General features: G+C 42.1%; 1 protein-coding gene across 4 annotated transcripts in view; it reads right to left on the bottom strand.

The window, feature by feature from the left end:
- LOC116708782 (uncharacterized) overlaps positions 1 to 16,946 on the bottom strand; it is a 246,275-nt gene that overhangs the window by 31,088 nt on the left and 198,241 nt on the right. For all 4 annotated transcript variants that reach the window (XM_032546812.1, XM_032546811.1, XM_032546810.1 and 1 more), the window contains 8 exons: positions 12,840 to 13,067; positions 7,978 to 8,094; positions 7,519 to 7,845; positions 6,547 to 6,900; positions 6,157 to 6,335; positions 1,803 to 2,019; positions 1,636 to 1,734; positions 1,398 to 1,562 (listed from right to left, as the gene is read on the bottom strand). In XM_032546812.1, coding sequence (XP_032402703.1) covers positions 1,398 to 1,562; positions 1,636 to 1,734; positions 1,803 to 2,019; positions 6,157 to 6,335; positions 6,547 to 6,900; positions 7,519 to 7,845; positions 7,978 to 8,094; positions 12,840 to 13,067 — 1,686 coding nt within the window. The remainder of the gene's footprint in view (positions 1 to 1,397; positions 1,563 to 1,635; positions 1,735 to 1,802; positions 2,020 to 6,156; positions 6,336 to 6,546; positions 6,901 to 7,518; positions 7,846 to 7,977; positions 8,095 to 12,839; positions 13,068 to 16,946) is intronic.

Here is a 16,946-nt window from a genome sequence, read left to right on the forward strand (position 1 = left end):
AAATATTTGACCAGTCACGTATCTATGGGCCCTTTTTGGCCTACTCATTTCAGGCACATTTGGCACTTTCAAAAAAGAGGTGAATAATTACTCAGTAGCACATATCTGAACTATGTTTTGGTCATGTCTGTCTGGCTATGTACGAATTTCACATGCCTGAAAAGTTACTACTTTGCAAAGGAACTGTACCCAGACACAGGACACATTTATTGTTTTGTACCTGGCTTAAAACTTTAAAGGTTCACTGTTATGAAAAATTTACTTTTTGCATGTCTGTGTCCTTCCATTTTGGTTATCTAATGCTTCTAGAAATAGTCAAAAACAAACAAACAAAAAAACACCTACTGTTCTTTGGGAATAAGTAAATGTCCTACTGGTATCTGCAATACAACCTGTTTCAAAAACCTGCAAATTGTTGTGTCACAATTTTGTTACATAGCACACCCAAGCCATACCCAGACCTGACAACAAAAGTGGGGCTCCACCCACTTCAGTATAAAATAATGCTAAGTTTGTTCTACTAGATTTACCCTGAATAACGGCTTCTGTAAAAGGAAAATGCTGTGTTGTCGGCTGCAATAGAGCACATGTCCATGCTTTTTCTCTCAGTCACGGAGAACAAAGCAGTGTGGCTTCATTTTATTTATTTTTTTTGCAATATCCCTGAAATATGGCCAAAGAAAATTGTAGTCCTCTGAAAACTAGAAACAGCCCACAGCACAATTTGCCAAAATACTTGGATTAAAGGAAGGTTCACTTCATACTGTTCAACACTAATCTACAGATGATGGTGATGTAAGTACATAATGATGTTTTGTGTGTTATGTTTTGTTGTTCGGCTTGAACCTGATCTATCACTTAGCAATAAGATAATGCTGAACGACAGCCTCTACTAGTTCTGTGTCTCACCTTAAGTTACCTACAATATCTGTTCATTTACTGTCAGAATTGTAGTAAACTAAAAGTGACAGTACTTTGACAAGATGCAGTGTTTGTGAAAACATGCCGGACAGTCGGACGTTACCTGAGGTTTTATTTTGTTTTTTTGCTTATATGTTGTTTATATGTGTTTCTCCTCTAACATTGGAAATATAGAGTATGACCGAAGTGATTCAGGACTGGGTCTAGTGTATGAGGAAGAAACATTAAAACTCTTAACACTGGCTCTTCACATAAAATATATTTAAATGTATGTTAGTATTCTGGAGACACATGCAAACAAACTTACAAACTAAAAAAAGGACTAAACACGTACGTCACTGCAAAGTCATTTGGCCAACACTGTTCAGTCTTTTAGTGCCAAAAATTAAAGTCTAAGAAATGTAGTTCTTATTCCAAACGTGACCCATTGATGACTAAGTATTCCAACTTAAACTGTGAAGATTAAATGTGTTAACCTTTAGGGTGTTGACAGAATTGTAAAGGCCAGATCTGTCTGTAGGTGGGGGTCCCAGGCCTTTAACCTGTTCTCTCAGCCAGTCCTGAGCTGCTTCATGCTGTTCAATAAGCAGAGTGCACTGCCGCTCCATCACAATACCTTGCTCCAAGTTTGCTACCACATCCTGAGAACAGAAATTCATGTTTAGACTGAAACAGCAGCTGCAGTCACATTTCTCTTATTTTTATTATGCTCACAGTTAGCTGTTTTAGCAGGGCAGGAATGGCCTCCTCCATGGCTGTCCAGGAAGGTTCAATCCAAACTTGGTCTTGTGTGATTTCATACAGCTCCTCAGCCTTCAAGAAGCAGACATATTTAGAATTGTTCTCTAATAACTAAAATATTTTAAATTCTTTGTGTTTACCTGTGAACGCACATCTGAGAATACAGGGGCTAAGGTTGTGCTCTGCTCCAGGAGGGTCTGGGCCTGCTCAACAGCCTGTCGTCGCTCTCCCAAGCCTGGCCACGTGAATATCTGTGGAAGGCTGGATGCCTGCTTCTGGATCTCAGCCAGTAGGGCCTCAGCCTGGTCCTGATTAAACTTGCAAGAAAGCAGGCGGTCCATAAAACCTTGCAGCTGTCTGCAGGGTGGTAGGTGGTAGATAAGAGAACGTCAGAAATCAGGATCAAATATGATCGAGCAAGAAGAATTGAAAAACTCTCCAATTTTCATGAAACATTCCAAGTAATGTTTCAGGAACAAAACCATGTGGTGACCAAGATTAACTGATCTACAGTTTGATGGGCCCTGACCAGGAACTCACAATCTGGATCTGTAAATGTTGGCAATTTTTTGGATACGCCTTACCCAGAGAGGGTCTGGGCCGTTTTTATAACACTGACAGTTCTAATGACACTAATACTAATTTTGCTTAAAACAGAATTGGGAAGTGACCACTTACAGCACATATGCTAGAAAATCTGGTTTAATTATGTTCCTTAATGCTCTATTTTCTTTTTCAAAAAGAAATCAGAATTTAAACTTTGGTTTTGTATTTTTTTAGGTTTTGCTCTGAGCTTTAAGACACCAATAACAATATTAAGACTCTTTATTTGCAGGATTCTATAAAGAATCTCAGGGTAACCCTAAAATACGAGCATCAATTAAAAGACACATTCTTATCATGAATATAAGCAGGAAAAAATTCAGTCACAATAAAACTACATGAATATACACAATTCATGTGGCAGCCCTCTCCTTGGGCTGCCACCTTATCGTGGTGGAGGGGTTTGAGTGCCCCAATGATCCTAAGAGCTATGCTGTCTGGGGCTTCATGCCCCTGGTAGGGTCACCCAAGGCAGACAGGTCCTAGGTGAGGGACCAGACAAAGTGCATCCTGAAGGCCCCAATGATGATTAAAAACATTGGACTTGGCGTTCCCTTGCCCAGACACCGGTCACCGGGGCCCCACTCTGGAGCCAGGCCTGGAGGGGGGGCACGACGGTGAGCGTCAGGTGGCCGGGCTTTTTCCCATGGCGCTCGGCCGGGCTTAGCCCGAAGAAGAAACATGGGTCCCCCTTCCCATGGGCCCACCACCCGTGAGAAGGGCCAAAGGGGTCAGGTGCATTGTGTGATGGGTGGCGGCCAAGGGAGGGGACCCTAGCGGTTTGATCCTCAGTTGCAGAAGCTGGCTCTTGGGACGTGGAATGTCACCTCTCTGGTGGGGACGGAGCCGGAGCTAGTGTGTGAGGTTGAGAGGTTCCGGCTAGAAGTAGTCGGTCTCACCTCGATGCATGGCTCTGGCACCAGTCTCCTTGAGAGGGGCTGTCATACTTCCACTCTGGAGTTGCCCACGGTGAGAGGAGTCGGACAGGAGTGGGCATACTTGTTGCCCCCCATCTCGGTGCCTGTACATTAGGATTTACCCCGGTGAACGAGAGGGTAGTCTCCCTCCGCCTACGGGTTGGGGGACGGGTCCTGACTGTCGTTTAGGGGACATTGAGTCTGAGTGGACCATGTTCCATGCCTCCATTGTCGAGGCGGCCTATCAAACCTGTGGCCGCAAGGTTGTCAGTGCCTGTTGAGGCGGCAACCCTTGAACCCGTTGGTGGACACCTTTGGCGAGGGATGCTGTCAGACAAAAGAAGGAGTCCTATCAGGTCTTTTTGGCCTGTGGGACTCTGGAAGCAGCTGATGGGTACCGGCGGGCAAAGCGACATGCGGCTCGGGTGGTTGCTGAGGCAAAATCTCAGGCATGGGAGGAGTTTGGAGAGGCCAAGGAGAAAGAGTTCTGTATGGTTTCGAGGCAATTCTGGTCCACCATCCAGCATCTCAGGAGGGGGAAGCAGTGCGGCACCAACACTGTTTACACAGTAGTGGGGATGGTGTGCTGCTGACCTAACTCGGGACGTTGTGGGCCAGTGGGCAGATTACTTTGAAGACCTCCTCAATCCCACCAACATGCCTTCCATTGAGGAAACTGAGCCTGGGGACTCTGGGTTGGGCTCTCCAATCTCTGGGGAGGAGGTTGCCGAGGTGGTTAAAAAGCTCCTCGGTGGCAGGGCCCCGGGGGTGGATGAGATCCTCCCGGAGTTCCTTAAAGCTCTGGATGTTGTAGGGTTGTGTTGGCTAACGCGACTCTGCAATATCGCATGGATATCGGGGGCAGTTCCCCTGGATTGGCAGACTGGGGTGGTGGTCCCCCTGTTCAAAAATGGGGACCGAAGGGTGTGCTCCAATTATAGAGGGGTCGCACTCTTAAGCCTCCCTGGCAAGGTCTATTCAGGGGTCCTGAAGAGGAGGGTCCATCGGATAGTCGAACCTCGGATTCAGGAAGAGCAGTGTGGTTTTCATCCTGTCACGGAACACTGGACCAGCTGTACACCCTCAGCAGGGTTCTGGAGGGCGCATGGGAGTTTGCCCAACTGGTCTACTTGTGTTTTGTGTACTTGGAGAAGGCGTTCGACCATGTCCCTCGGGTAGCCCCGTGGGGGGTCCTCCGGGAGTATGAGGTACTGGGCCCTTTGATACATCCATATCAAAGGGCCATGACTGTAACATTGTAACATTGTATGTATGATACAATGTAATGTATGTCATACATGACATACATGACTTACAGGTCATGTATGACCTGTATGTATGGGTCATACATACACCGGTCATACAAGGACCGGTGTCATACAGGGACACCGGTCCCTGTATGACCGGTGTCAGAGTCTGGTCCGCATTGCTGGCAGTAAGTCAGGCTTGTTTCTGGTGAGAGTTGGACTCCAGCAGGGTTGCCCTTTGTCACCAATTCTGTTCATTACTTTTATGGACAGAATTTCTAGGCGCAGCCAAGGTGTTGAGGGGATTCGTTTTGGTGGCCTTAGGATCGCATCTCTGCTTTTCGCAGATGATGTGGTCCTGTTGGCTTCATCAGGCCGTGATCTGCAGATCTTGCTGGAGCGGTTTGCAGCTGAGTGTGAAGCGGCCAGGATGGGGATCAGTGCCTCCAAATCTGAGGCCATGGTCTTGAGTCGGAAAAGGGTAGAGTGCCATCTCCGGGGCAGGGGAGACTGCCCCAAGTGGAGGGGCAGCTTGTATCCGCAGCACACCATCCCCACTACTGTATAAACAGTGTTGGTGCCGCACTGCTTCCCCCTCCTGAGACGCTGGATGGTGGACCAGAATTGCCTCGAAACCATACAGAACTCTGCCCCCCTCATCTATGGTCATGAGCTTTGGGTCATGACCGAAAGCACAAGATCGCGGATACAAGCGGCCAAAATGGGATTTCTCTTTAGGGTGTCTGGGCTCTCCCTTAGAGATAGGGTGAGAAGCTCAGTCATCCGGGAGGGACTCAGAGTAGAGCCACTGCTCCTTCACGTCGAGAGGAGCCAGTTGAGGTGGCTCGGGCATCTGGTTAGGATGCCTCCTGGACGCCTCCCTGGTGAGGTGTTCCGGGCACGTACCACCGGGAGGAGGCCCCGGGGAAGACCCAGGACACGCTGGAGGGACTATGTCTCTCGGCTGGCTTGGGAACGCCTCGGGATTCTCCCGGAGGAGTTGGAACAAGTGGCTGGGGAGAGGGAAGTCTGGGCCTCCCTTCTGAAGCTGCTACCCCCGTGACCCGACCCCGGATAAGCGGAAGAAGATGGATGGATGGATGAATATACACAAAATGTTAATTTAGGTTTGGTTTTAGTTTGTTTCATTTTTTATTTTGATTTTATTTTTGTGGTCTGCTTCTGTTAGTTGTTGTTTTCTTAAGTTTCACTTGTTAATTCAGTCATTATCCAGAGCCAGCTTCCCTTCGTTCAATGCAGCCTAATGTTTTTGCTCAGTAAATAGTCTGACTTTTCCGTTGTCTAGTAATCATCTTCCCAGCATTTAAAGCTCCTTATTTCCTCAGCTCAGTGTGAGACCCACCTGCGATGCTCAACATTGTTTGCCTGCCACTATTGCTATTGTTTCATGTGTTTAGATTATGTTACTTTACTTTCAGTTTGTATGTTTTCAGTATATTTCATTACTTAACTTCTTCAAAAATCATCTTACTGCCTGTGTTTGTGACCTTCACACCAACTTGAAACTATCACAAAATTATAAAAACCAGAGATAAGATTTAGAATAGAGCCTCTCTGCTGAGGTAAGATGAGGTCTAAATTTCAGAATAGGACCACTGTCTTCAGTACCATGTTTCCTTGATTTTATCAATACATCAGCACATCACAAAAATCAAAAAGGATTTTGTTGAAATTATGTTACAATTATTCTAAAACATGCTTTGTACCTGTGGGTCTCTTCAGCAGTTTGCAAAACTGCCCTCCACTGTATCTCTACATCCTGGACAATCTGCTGAGCCTCCATCCTCTTATCTTCTGGCAGGCCTGCATAGTCACAGAGACTCTGTGCTCGCCTCTTCAGCTCCATCACTTGACTTTCACCATTTGACTTAAAGCTCAAGATGACCTACATGCAAAGTTTGTGCTGATATACATAAATCATTGTAAAACCACAGACATTCATATCTGAGATGGTCCCAATAAACATTTTCAGCTAATGAAAAACTATTTGAGTAATCATCTTTATGTGGTAAACGTTAGTGACTGAAAAATGAACATGAAAGAAAATGTTCATTGCAGCATGATTTGTTTAAAAAATGTTCTTATGAATATCATACCTGTGCAGTTTTCATTCTTTCCTCTAGCTGAGCCTTGCTGCCCTGCATCCCACCTTGCATACATTCAGCTTGTTTATCCAGGCCTTCAATCCAACTTTTAGTGTTATCTGCATGGTTTCGGAAGGCCCCCATTTCTCTGGAGAGTGAGTAGTGGACCTCAGCTTTCAGCAGAGTGTTTTCAGCAGTCTGCAGGACTTTCCTCCAAAGTTCTTCTGAGTTCTGTGCTGCCTTCTGGGCCTTTTGCTGTGCATACACTGAAAATTCTTGTCTGCCTTCCTGCTCAGACAAACTCTGGCTATGTCTTGTCAGTTCAGACAGCTTTGAGTCTCCCTCAGGCTTGAGGCTCAGGATGTTCTAATGATAAAACACATTTTCAACGCAAGGAGTTTAAATTAGTATACATGTTATAATAAAGCACACAGACAAAGGAAAAAGAAAACTTTCATTGTGAGTGTGTGTGTGTCTACATAATTGTATAGGAAATTATTGGAATTTTCAGATAAATTAAATTTGGACCTTGAGTAGGCCAAACTAACCCATAAATTTGACCTGACTCTGCTGCTTCTTTTTTTTTTTTTTGCAAAACTCTCAAAACTTACAGTTACAGTTATGCACAGTTACTCTTCTTACTATAACTGTGCATGCATATTGTAGCAGTACATTTACTTGAGGTGTCAATCATGTCTCCTTATTTGCCTTACAAAAGTCCACTTTATGTTTAGAATGGTCCTGATTGATACCACTCGCAGCTTTCTGTACACATTCAAAATTCACTGACATAGGAATCATTCCAACTCACTCAAAATATGAAGCAGTACTTGTCAAACAATAACAATTGAATTTTAAGGAACTGGTTCAGGGAAAGCAATAGAAGTAGAAATGATGGATGATTTTAAATATCCCTTTTTTAAAATTATCTTTAAAAAGTAAGTAGTTTGCAAAAGTACTTTTCTCCTAGAACTTTATACATACCTGAGACGTTTTTATCACTTGTTCTAGATCAGTCTCATTATCCAGAGACATAAGATCCTTCTGCCTTCCTTTTAGCCAGTTGCCAATGCTTTCATTCAGGGCTTCAAAGTTCCTGATCTGAAGATCCAGAGCACACTGCCTTTCAGCTTCACTCATTGCTTGTTTAGCATTTTTTAGCAGCCTTGCCCACTGTTCCTCACTGTCTTGTAATCTTTGCGCAAGGTCTTGCTTTTTCTGTTTGCCAAGATCCTGTGAACAAACACTCTGACAAAGACTCCTGAGCTTCTGGACTCTGTAATCACCTTCAGCCTTGGAACTCATTATGGCCTAGAAATAGGAGGAGAAGTGTCACCACAAAGACCATTAGAAATAAATGAAATATATTTTTTAAGAATTTGTTTTTATACTCCATTAGTTTACATGTATTAAATGTATGTGGGAGAACAATTGATAGCTAACCTCTGCTACATGAAGTCTGTCCCCAGGTTTAGTTTGGTTGACCAGGGACACCATTTGTTGCTGGAGCCCCTCAATCCAGTAATCGGTGTTACTCTGATGGGTATCCAATTCTCTCATCTAAAAAAATAAAAAGGATTATTTTTGAAAAAGTCATCTGGAACAACAGCACTTCATACGGATTGGTGTGGACATATCTGTATCCAACGTCTATTTTAAACTATTTTCCACTGTGAGCACTGAACATTACAAGCCAGTTTATTCAGACAGCAAAAAAAAAAATACACAAGATAAAGTGCTTTATACATCACCAGACAGATAGAACAGACAGAACACCAAAGATCTTTATGTACGGTATTTGCTTAAAAAGTAATTAAGACTTAAAAGCATTGCATTACAGAAACGCCTTTTAAAATGCTAATTTAAATCCAAATCTAATATTTAATTTCAGACTTTTACAGACAAATTTGTTTCTTCCCATTTTTCTGTAAGCAAACATGTTTTCCAACCAGAGTTAAAAGAACCAACAGTTTGGACAAGTATGACCTCAACAGCCTGGCTCAGTATGAAGACTTGGAAAGGAACATACAGACTGTATGTGTTCAAAACACTAGGGGGGATTTTGAGAGGGCATGTTCTACATGATTCATACTTGATAAGAACCTCACAAATGTATTTTATCCCAAGACTATTGTCGTGAAAACTCGCGTAGTGTTGTGAGATCTTTCCAGGTACACGCAGAAAACAGAGCATAAGGGCCTGAGAGAAATAGAGTGCCTTGCAGTTTGATTTAAGTATAATTAAGGATAAATATGTATGTGCACATTTAAACACTGAATGATTTTCTGAAATGTATTTTTGTATCTTAATTTGTAATGATTATAAAAACATGATGATTATGGTTGATACTTAATAATAGATTACAGAAATGTGTTGATTTACAATCATGCTTGATAATTAACAATGGATTACAGAACTGTGTTGATTTAAAACCATACTCAAAGTTATGATGAATGTAAATGATAAGATGATTGTGTTAATGATTTATAATGAATTAACAGAAATGTGATGATTTAAAAAGATGAAGTTAAAGTGATGGGTGAGGTCCTGTTCTCAGGCTGTGTCGCAATAGGCAAGCTGAGTAGAGCGGGGGAGCAGGGGAGTTTCAAGGAGTACGATTACGAAAGACACCAGATGGCTAGCAAAAAGAGGAAGTTCACATGATGTTTAACGCTGTAAGTTACGCAAGGGCTAACAGTTGGGGAAGGTTGGGACTTTCCATAGACTCATCGAACGTTCAAGAAGTCACGTACACCGCCTCCCCATACACAACCATGGGCTGAGATAGTATAAAAGACGGCAGAAAGAGGAACAAACTGTTCTTAGTCCGCGGCACTGAAGACGAGTCAACAGGAGGACGCAGAGAAAAGATCAGCAGAGGACCGCACTTTGGAGCTACGGGGAAGTTGAGACTTTGCGCTGCCAAAAAGGGACAAGATCCTTCAGCCCCCAGCCCTGGCTCCTGATTCTACCGCCGACTCTGCCTCAACCCAATGATCTCAAACTCACTGCAACAGACTTGGAGGAAAGACAAAGGTCCCAGAGGGATAAATAATTGGGCATTCAAAGGATAATGACCCGTTCTGCTTTGCTTCTGTTCTAAAGAGGATTTTGCCACACAAGGAGCAAAGACTCTGACCAAGGAATTGAAGATTTCTGTTGCCGGATCAACTGCCATCTGGGTATGAGTTGAACTGCTCCCCAAAAGCCTCTCTCAGTTTATTAGTGACACAGGCCAGGGAAAGGAGTTAGAATAATATGGTTGGTTTATGTTGATTTTATTGTTCTAAATTAGTACTGTAATCTCTAATAATTAATTTGTATGTCACTTATCCCTGCTAAAGCTTGCTTAATAAATATACTTTTTAAAATTCTGTAGAAGTTGGTGGACATTGAAATTAATTGAGTCATTGATTATTTTAGTTTCTCCAATTAAAGTAAAATTAGTGTGCATGATTCTAGTAATGTGGTGGCTTCGGACTTTCCTTTAGTGAGTATAAAAATAACGACCCTGGGACTTGGATCTAAGTCACTAAATCTAATCTAGCCGTTTCCAAGTGCAGGTTATTTTAGAGAGAGGGCTACCGTTAACAGAAGTGGTTATTGGAGCTATGCAACTGTGAGGGCTACTCAGCTGATTGTTTCTTAACTGTAGAGGGTTGTAACTTCTGGATCGAAGGTAGTTAGAGCTAGACGAGCCTCTCTCGCCACCAGTTTAAAAAGATTATCTCTCATAGACCTCCTGTAGGGTAAGACCCAGGTCTTAGAGATATTCCGGACCTGTTAGACAGAGAACTGGACAGTAGTCAACCCAGAGGAGTGGGCGGGGCTGACTATTGCATAATAACAAACACTATTTAGTACTTTATAGATAGAGCACTACAAGAGATTGAAGAGGCTCTGAGGGATTGTTTCAGCTCCACTGTGAGAGAAGAGCTCTGTGCTCCTCATGGGGATCACATCGAGATTAATCTAGGTACAATGTTTCTCAAACAAGCCATGGAACAACCCTGAAATAAAGGCTCTCATCAGGCATAGGAAGAGAGTTTTTAGATCAGAAAAAAGTGAGGACTGAGAGCTGTGCAGTAAAAACTGAGAAAAAAAATAAAGAGGGGCAGGGGAGTTTACAAAAAGAAGATGAAGGGTCAGCTAAAGAATAGCAACATCAGTGGGGTTTGGATGAGCCTGAAAACAATTTCAGGCCACCAAACAATCCCCTAAACTGTTAAAGGCCAAAGACTATTGCAAACTTCATTCAAAGTACCACATTTGGCTCTCACTGACAGATGCCTGATTACAATTGAATCATTTAGTTCACACAGAGAGGCATCGCCTCAGTCATTAAATTCCAGGAAAGAAATATGTAGACAAAAAATACGTAGCACTGACCAAGTAGACCTCATGTCTATCTTGGTTGTACAGTTGGAGATAGAGTCACAAGAAACTGCTAAAAGTCTGCGAGGCCACATTTTGACTTCACGTGTCCTAACTGCTGAGTTCATCATCCAACCAGATTTTCTGTCGGATCACATGCTGAAACAGATCAAGTTTGCTTGGATCTTGAGGAAAGGTGAATAGTGAACTTGGGAAAGCTGACCTTGGACTAGAGACGTGACAAGTCATACTCAATATCATAAGAAAAGGCTGAGTCAGTTGTGGGGATCAAGTGGCTCCACTGGAAGAGGTATACCTATTCACGTAAAATTGAACGATACCATGTTTCGGTATCTATCATTGTGACAGTATGGAAGAAAGGGGGTACAGAAAAGTCTCTTGCAGTCATGATCAACATAAAACAAGAAGTAGGTCATTTTGGATTGAAATTCTGATTTTTCCTGTTTATATTGAATGCCTTCGTAAGACTTTTAAAGAGAGCTAAATGACAGTAATGATCTTGGTTTGTTACACAAAAAATATTGTTTAAAGTACAGTGTAAAATATGGAAATGATAGAGGTCACAACCTCAAACATACAAATCTGAGTACAGAAGTAAATTGTACTACATGTTTCAAAGATGTCCTGCACTAGTCACTTTCACAGAGCTCAAAAGTTTTCTGTATGTCTGTGAATGAGGTTTTTACTATGCTTAAATAAACTAAGTCTAATTGTTATGTTCTTACTAAAAACACATGTGAAAGAGTTGCTTCAAGTAGCTATAACAGTACAAACTCAAAGACACTTGTAAAAATTAAACACTGTTAGTGTCTCACTAAAGCCCTATGGACAAAGGAAAAAACTTAGTCCATAAGGCTTTATACCACATTGCCCGTTTCAGCAGGCAATGTGGTATAAAGCTAATCTTGAAATTGCTGTGTGGCTCTTTAAGATAATGATTAGCTTAATTTAGCTCTTAATGCTTAACTGATTCGCCACCCCTGGTTCAAGCCCAACAGAACCAGGGGTTCTGTTGGGCTTGTGGACCAAAAGTGGACCAAACACTATTTGGTCCACTTTGGCCATTGTGGACCAAAGTTGCCATTTTGACTTTTTCTATCTTTTTTACACAAGTTGTATATGAGCACATTCCTCCTACAGCTTTTGAGATGCAGAATCACTCAGCAAAGTCTTGAGGCATTGACAATCAAACATTATCAAAATCTTTTTTATGCATGTGGGCGTGGCCAAGCCTCAAAATCTGATGATTTGCCATGAAACATCAAGGTGCTAATATTATGACATGTTCTGTGTGTCATAACAAATCAGCACTGATCATATTCACATGGTGATATGGTGACATCACCATAGCCCCACTCGTTGAACAGGATGCCACCCGTTTTGCTGCTGGTTGCCTTACTTTTACGCTTTGATTCAGACAGATCTAAACCTATGTCTAAATGATACAGAAAAACAAAATTATGAATCCTTCTCCCAAAGTTGGCTGCTGGCAGGAGCATATGGGTGTGGCAGAATGATGAATTTCTATCCCTCGCAGTTTACACTGCAAGTTATCGCCAATCCTTCACCACAAACAGGAAGTGACAATATCTCCTGTCTGGACTGCAGGGTCGGATTGCAGGAAAACTTTTAAGATTTCCTGCAGAAATCTTACTGAACTAAAGATGATTTGGAAGATTCAGCAAATGCGCCACATAGTAGATGGATGCAGAAATGGCACGAGAGGTCTAGAAAGATAGATAGATAACAATAAAGTTCAGTGTACATACAGACTTTCATCTGTCTTTACCATCAGACTGATGTCACAGATTTTCAAGGCTTCTCCTCAGCAGTTTGTAGATCACTAAGAAACACACCTCGTCTAATCATGGTTTAAAAAGAGAGATTAAATTTGAACACAATCATCTCACCTCCAAACTCCTCCTTTCGATATCCTGAGCTATCTCAGCTGCTGCTGCAGCTTCGACCTGCTGAGCAACTTGGAGGATTTTCCACCACTGTTTCTCCATGTCTTTAACAGTCTGCTGAGCCTGGAGTTTCTGTCCTTCATCAGCACCCTGGTGGTCACACAGAGTTTGGCCTCGTCTCCTTAGGTTGTTGACCTTAAAGTCACCATCAGGTCTGGAACTCAAAATGGCCTTTAAAAAGGAATGAACTTGTTTGACTATTTTCCTTTTTTATAAATGAACAACGTACTTCAGATTTTTATTTGATAAAATGTTGAAAAGTGTGCATCATTTTCCTTCTACTTTGCTCCAATACTTCACATTCCTTGGTTTTTCACTTTAAAACACATTGAGAGTTTTTGGGTTTAATGTAATAAAATGTAAAAGGTCTTAAGGGTTATAAATACATTTGCAGAGCACTCTAAATGACATTTTATAACATTAGTTATCCATCTATATCCATTTAAACCACAGTTAACCATACATGCCACTTCCAGAAACAGAATGCTACAGCATAGACACATGGACAAAATTGTTGGTACCCCTCGTTCAATGAAAAAAAAAACACAATGGTCACAGAAATAACTAATCTGACAAAGGTCTGAATAATTAACAAATGAAAGTCAGACACTGTTTTTCAAACATGCTTCAAAAGAATTATTTTAAAAATCAAACTCATGAAACAGACCTGGAAAAAAATCATGGTAATCCTGAAAATAATGTGACCAAAGGGACATGTTAAATCAAGGTGTGTCCACTAATTAGTATCACAGGTGTCTACATTCTTGTAATCAGTCAGTGGGCTTACATATGGGGCTACAGGTAGTCACTGTGCTGTTTGGTGACATGGTGTGTACCATATTCAACATGGACCAGAAGAAGTGAAGGAAAGAGTTGTCAGAGGAGATTAGAGGGACAATAATAGGCAAGCATGTTACAGGTAAAGGTTTTAAGACCATCTCCAAGCAGCTTCATGTTCCTGTGACTACATTTGCACATATTATTCAGAAATTTAAGATCCATGGGACCGTAGTCAACCTCCCGGGATGTGGCCGCAGGAGGAAAATTGATGACAAAACAAAGAGATGGGTAATACGAACAGTAACAAAAGAGCCCAGAAAAACTTCTAAAGCGATCAAAGGTGAACTTCAAGCTCAAGGAACATCAGTGTCAGATCGCACCATCCAATACTGTTTGAGCCAAAGTGGACTAAATGAGAGACAACCAAGGAGAACACTATTGTTAAAAATAAATCATAAAAAAGTCAGACTGGAATTTGCCAAACTACATGTTGACAAGCCACAAAGCTTCTGGAATTATGTCCTATGGATAGAGGAGACAAATGCAACTTTTTGGCAAGCCACATCATATGTTCGCAGATGGAAAATAATGAATGCATCAAGAAAACACTGTCCCTACTGTGAAACATAGAGGAGGCTTTGTTCTGTATGTTCCGGGGCTGCTTTGCTGCATCTGGCACAGAGTGCCTTGAATCTATGCGTATAACAAAATCTCAAGACTATCAAGGGATTCTAGAGAGAAATGTGCTGCCCAGTGTCTCAGTCCAGGGTTTCCCCCAGTGTATTATAAGCCTGGCAGCCCGCCATGCTTTACTAGCCCCCAACCAGGCTAAGCGTTGTTTGTTTTTGTTTTTAGGAAAATAATAATAATAATGCGCTTATTTTATTTCTTTTTAATCAAGCCAGATTGCAAGCTTCTCTGTTGCTCTGAGCATTTCACTGGCGGAGCATATTTATTCCTAAAATATAGATTTATAGAAGATAGGTTTATACTTTCATCATCATCGCTGCTTAACCTTCCTCTGGTGTTAGCTTTCTGCTGCCATCTGTAGTGTTAGCGGGTCATTTTGGACCCGTGTATTAAATCAGCCATAAAATACCCTAAAAACAATCTTTTATCATCCAATGTTTTTCTTAACTCTTGTTTAGCTGGTTGGGCTCCCTCATCCATGAAAAGATTGGTTTTAATATTTTTTTGTGGCCCCCTGGGCCTTTGTTTTAACAGCATACCCCTCGTTTTCAATGTCTAAAAAGTGGTCAAATGAACCTTAAGAGAAGAAGGCAACAAAATAATCAGTTTTTCTGTTACCTGAGTGTAACTGAGAGATATTAAAACACATTTCTTAAATGTTCAACAAAAAAAAGATTTTAATTTTAATATTATCAAATATAGTAACATCTATGGTGTTTCGGGTCATTTTGGACCCGTATATATTTACTTCAAGAAAAGGGCAAAACCTCTGGCCCTGGGCTCTCAGGCTTCCCCCACTAGAATTCTAATGGATGCTGGTGGAGGTAGGTCTGAGTGAGGCAGCTCTACGGAAAACATTTTTTTACTTAAGGTCATATTTTTCTAGTTCAACATATTCACAAAATATTGTAAGGATATTCAACATCTACGGATATAATTTGAGGCTGCACAGTGAGGCAGTTGGTAGCACTGCTGCCTTGAAGCAAGAAGGTCCTGGGTTTGATTCCCAGCCTAGGGTCTTTCTGCATGGAGTTTGCATGTTCTCCGTGTGCATGTGTGGGTTCTCTCTGGATACTCCGGTTTCCACCCACAATCCAAAAACATGACGGTCAGGTTAATTGGTCTCTCTAAATTCTCCCTAGGTGTGAGAGCGTGAGCGTGTGTGTGCGCTTGGTTGTTTGTTCTGTCTGTCTCTATGTTGCCCTGTGACAGACTGACAACCTGTCCAGGGTGTACCCCGCCTCTTGCACGAAACGTTCACTAAAGATGGGCACCACCACCCCTCCTAACCCCACTAGGGATGTTAGAAAAATTATCTAAGTTCATTTACTTGTGAGTTTATTTGAAAGGGTATGTTTTCATATTATTATTTTGTGTGTAGTTTACTTGACTCCTTTTCTTCTGTGAAACACTATTAACCATTTTTAGGATGTTTGCCTGGAGGCTAGAGACTTTGCACATTCCTGTGTTATCAGCTCCATGTGTAACTGATTAGTTGTGGCCAGCCACATGCCCTTTTAAGGGCATGTCCACAGAAGGTTCCAGAGCACCCTGTAGAAAAAGGTCATTGGTCAAATTCTTTGTGTGACTATGTGAGAAGGCCCAACCTCCTTCCTTGTATTTTCTAATAAAGCCAAATGCAGAGAAAGATCTGGCAGAGTTGATCCCAGACAGTGTTTTACAGCGGTATTCCGCGTCTCGGGTCTTCTCTCCTTTCTGCAGAAAAGACAATTATGCCTCCGGTTGAATCTTTGCTAGTTAGGTATTAAAATAAACCTATCAAGGGACATTGGTGTACAGAAGATGGATGGATATAATTTGTAAAGTTTTCCTGTGGTTGGGCTGGAAAAATATGACTTTGTGAGTGGTGCTGCGCCAGTTGGTGTTCATGGGCTGATCAGTCATGATCAGCCAACTGTGTCTTCTTTTGCTTTCTGCTTTGAAGGATTTTGGCATGCAGTTTCCAGACACATTTTGAAGAGTGATTGTGCTGTCTTTTACAAGCGGAGGGGTTACGGCTGCAACCCCGGTTCGAATCCAGGTCACAGCACCAGTGTAACCCCTCCGCTAGTCACCTTGTACACAGAGTTTTATGACGCACAACTCAACAGGCAGGACTGATGATCAAGGGTTTTTTTTGTCTAGTGTTGCAGTGTCAGAGGTCTGTGTTAGGGCCCCATTTATGGAGCCCTAACACAGACATATGGAGCGGAGCCTTATGGAGCTGCTAACTTCATTTGAATTAAACAGAAGTACACATAACTGATATTCATTTTAACTGTATTTTTTTGATTTGTTGTTTTTAATAGCATTTCACAGGCTATATTTTCCCGTAACATCTAATTACCAATTAATATTTTTACATTTCCTGTCAACATAACATCTTTTAATACAAAAACATGGTCCACCGCCAGTGGACCACCTCGGCACCCCGACCACCGGGCTTAGCAAATTTTCTGGGGATACCCTGCAGTCGAAGGTCATGGGTCTAGCAACGGAATAATGACGCCAACACACAGCTAAAAACACTGAAGAATGGGTAAGAGGAAAACATTGGACTATTCTGAAGTGGCCTTCTGT

Source organism: Xiphophorus hellerii, chromosome 19, assembly GCF_003331165.1.
Source record: "Xiphophorus hellerii strain 12219 chromosome 19, Xiphophorus_hellerii-4.1, whole genome shotgun sequence".
Taxonomy (NCBI): domain Eukaryota; kingdom Metazoa; phylum Chordata; class Actinopteri; order Cyprinodontiformes; family Poeciliidae; genus Xiphophorus; species Xiphophorus hellerii.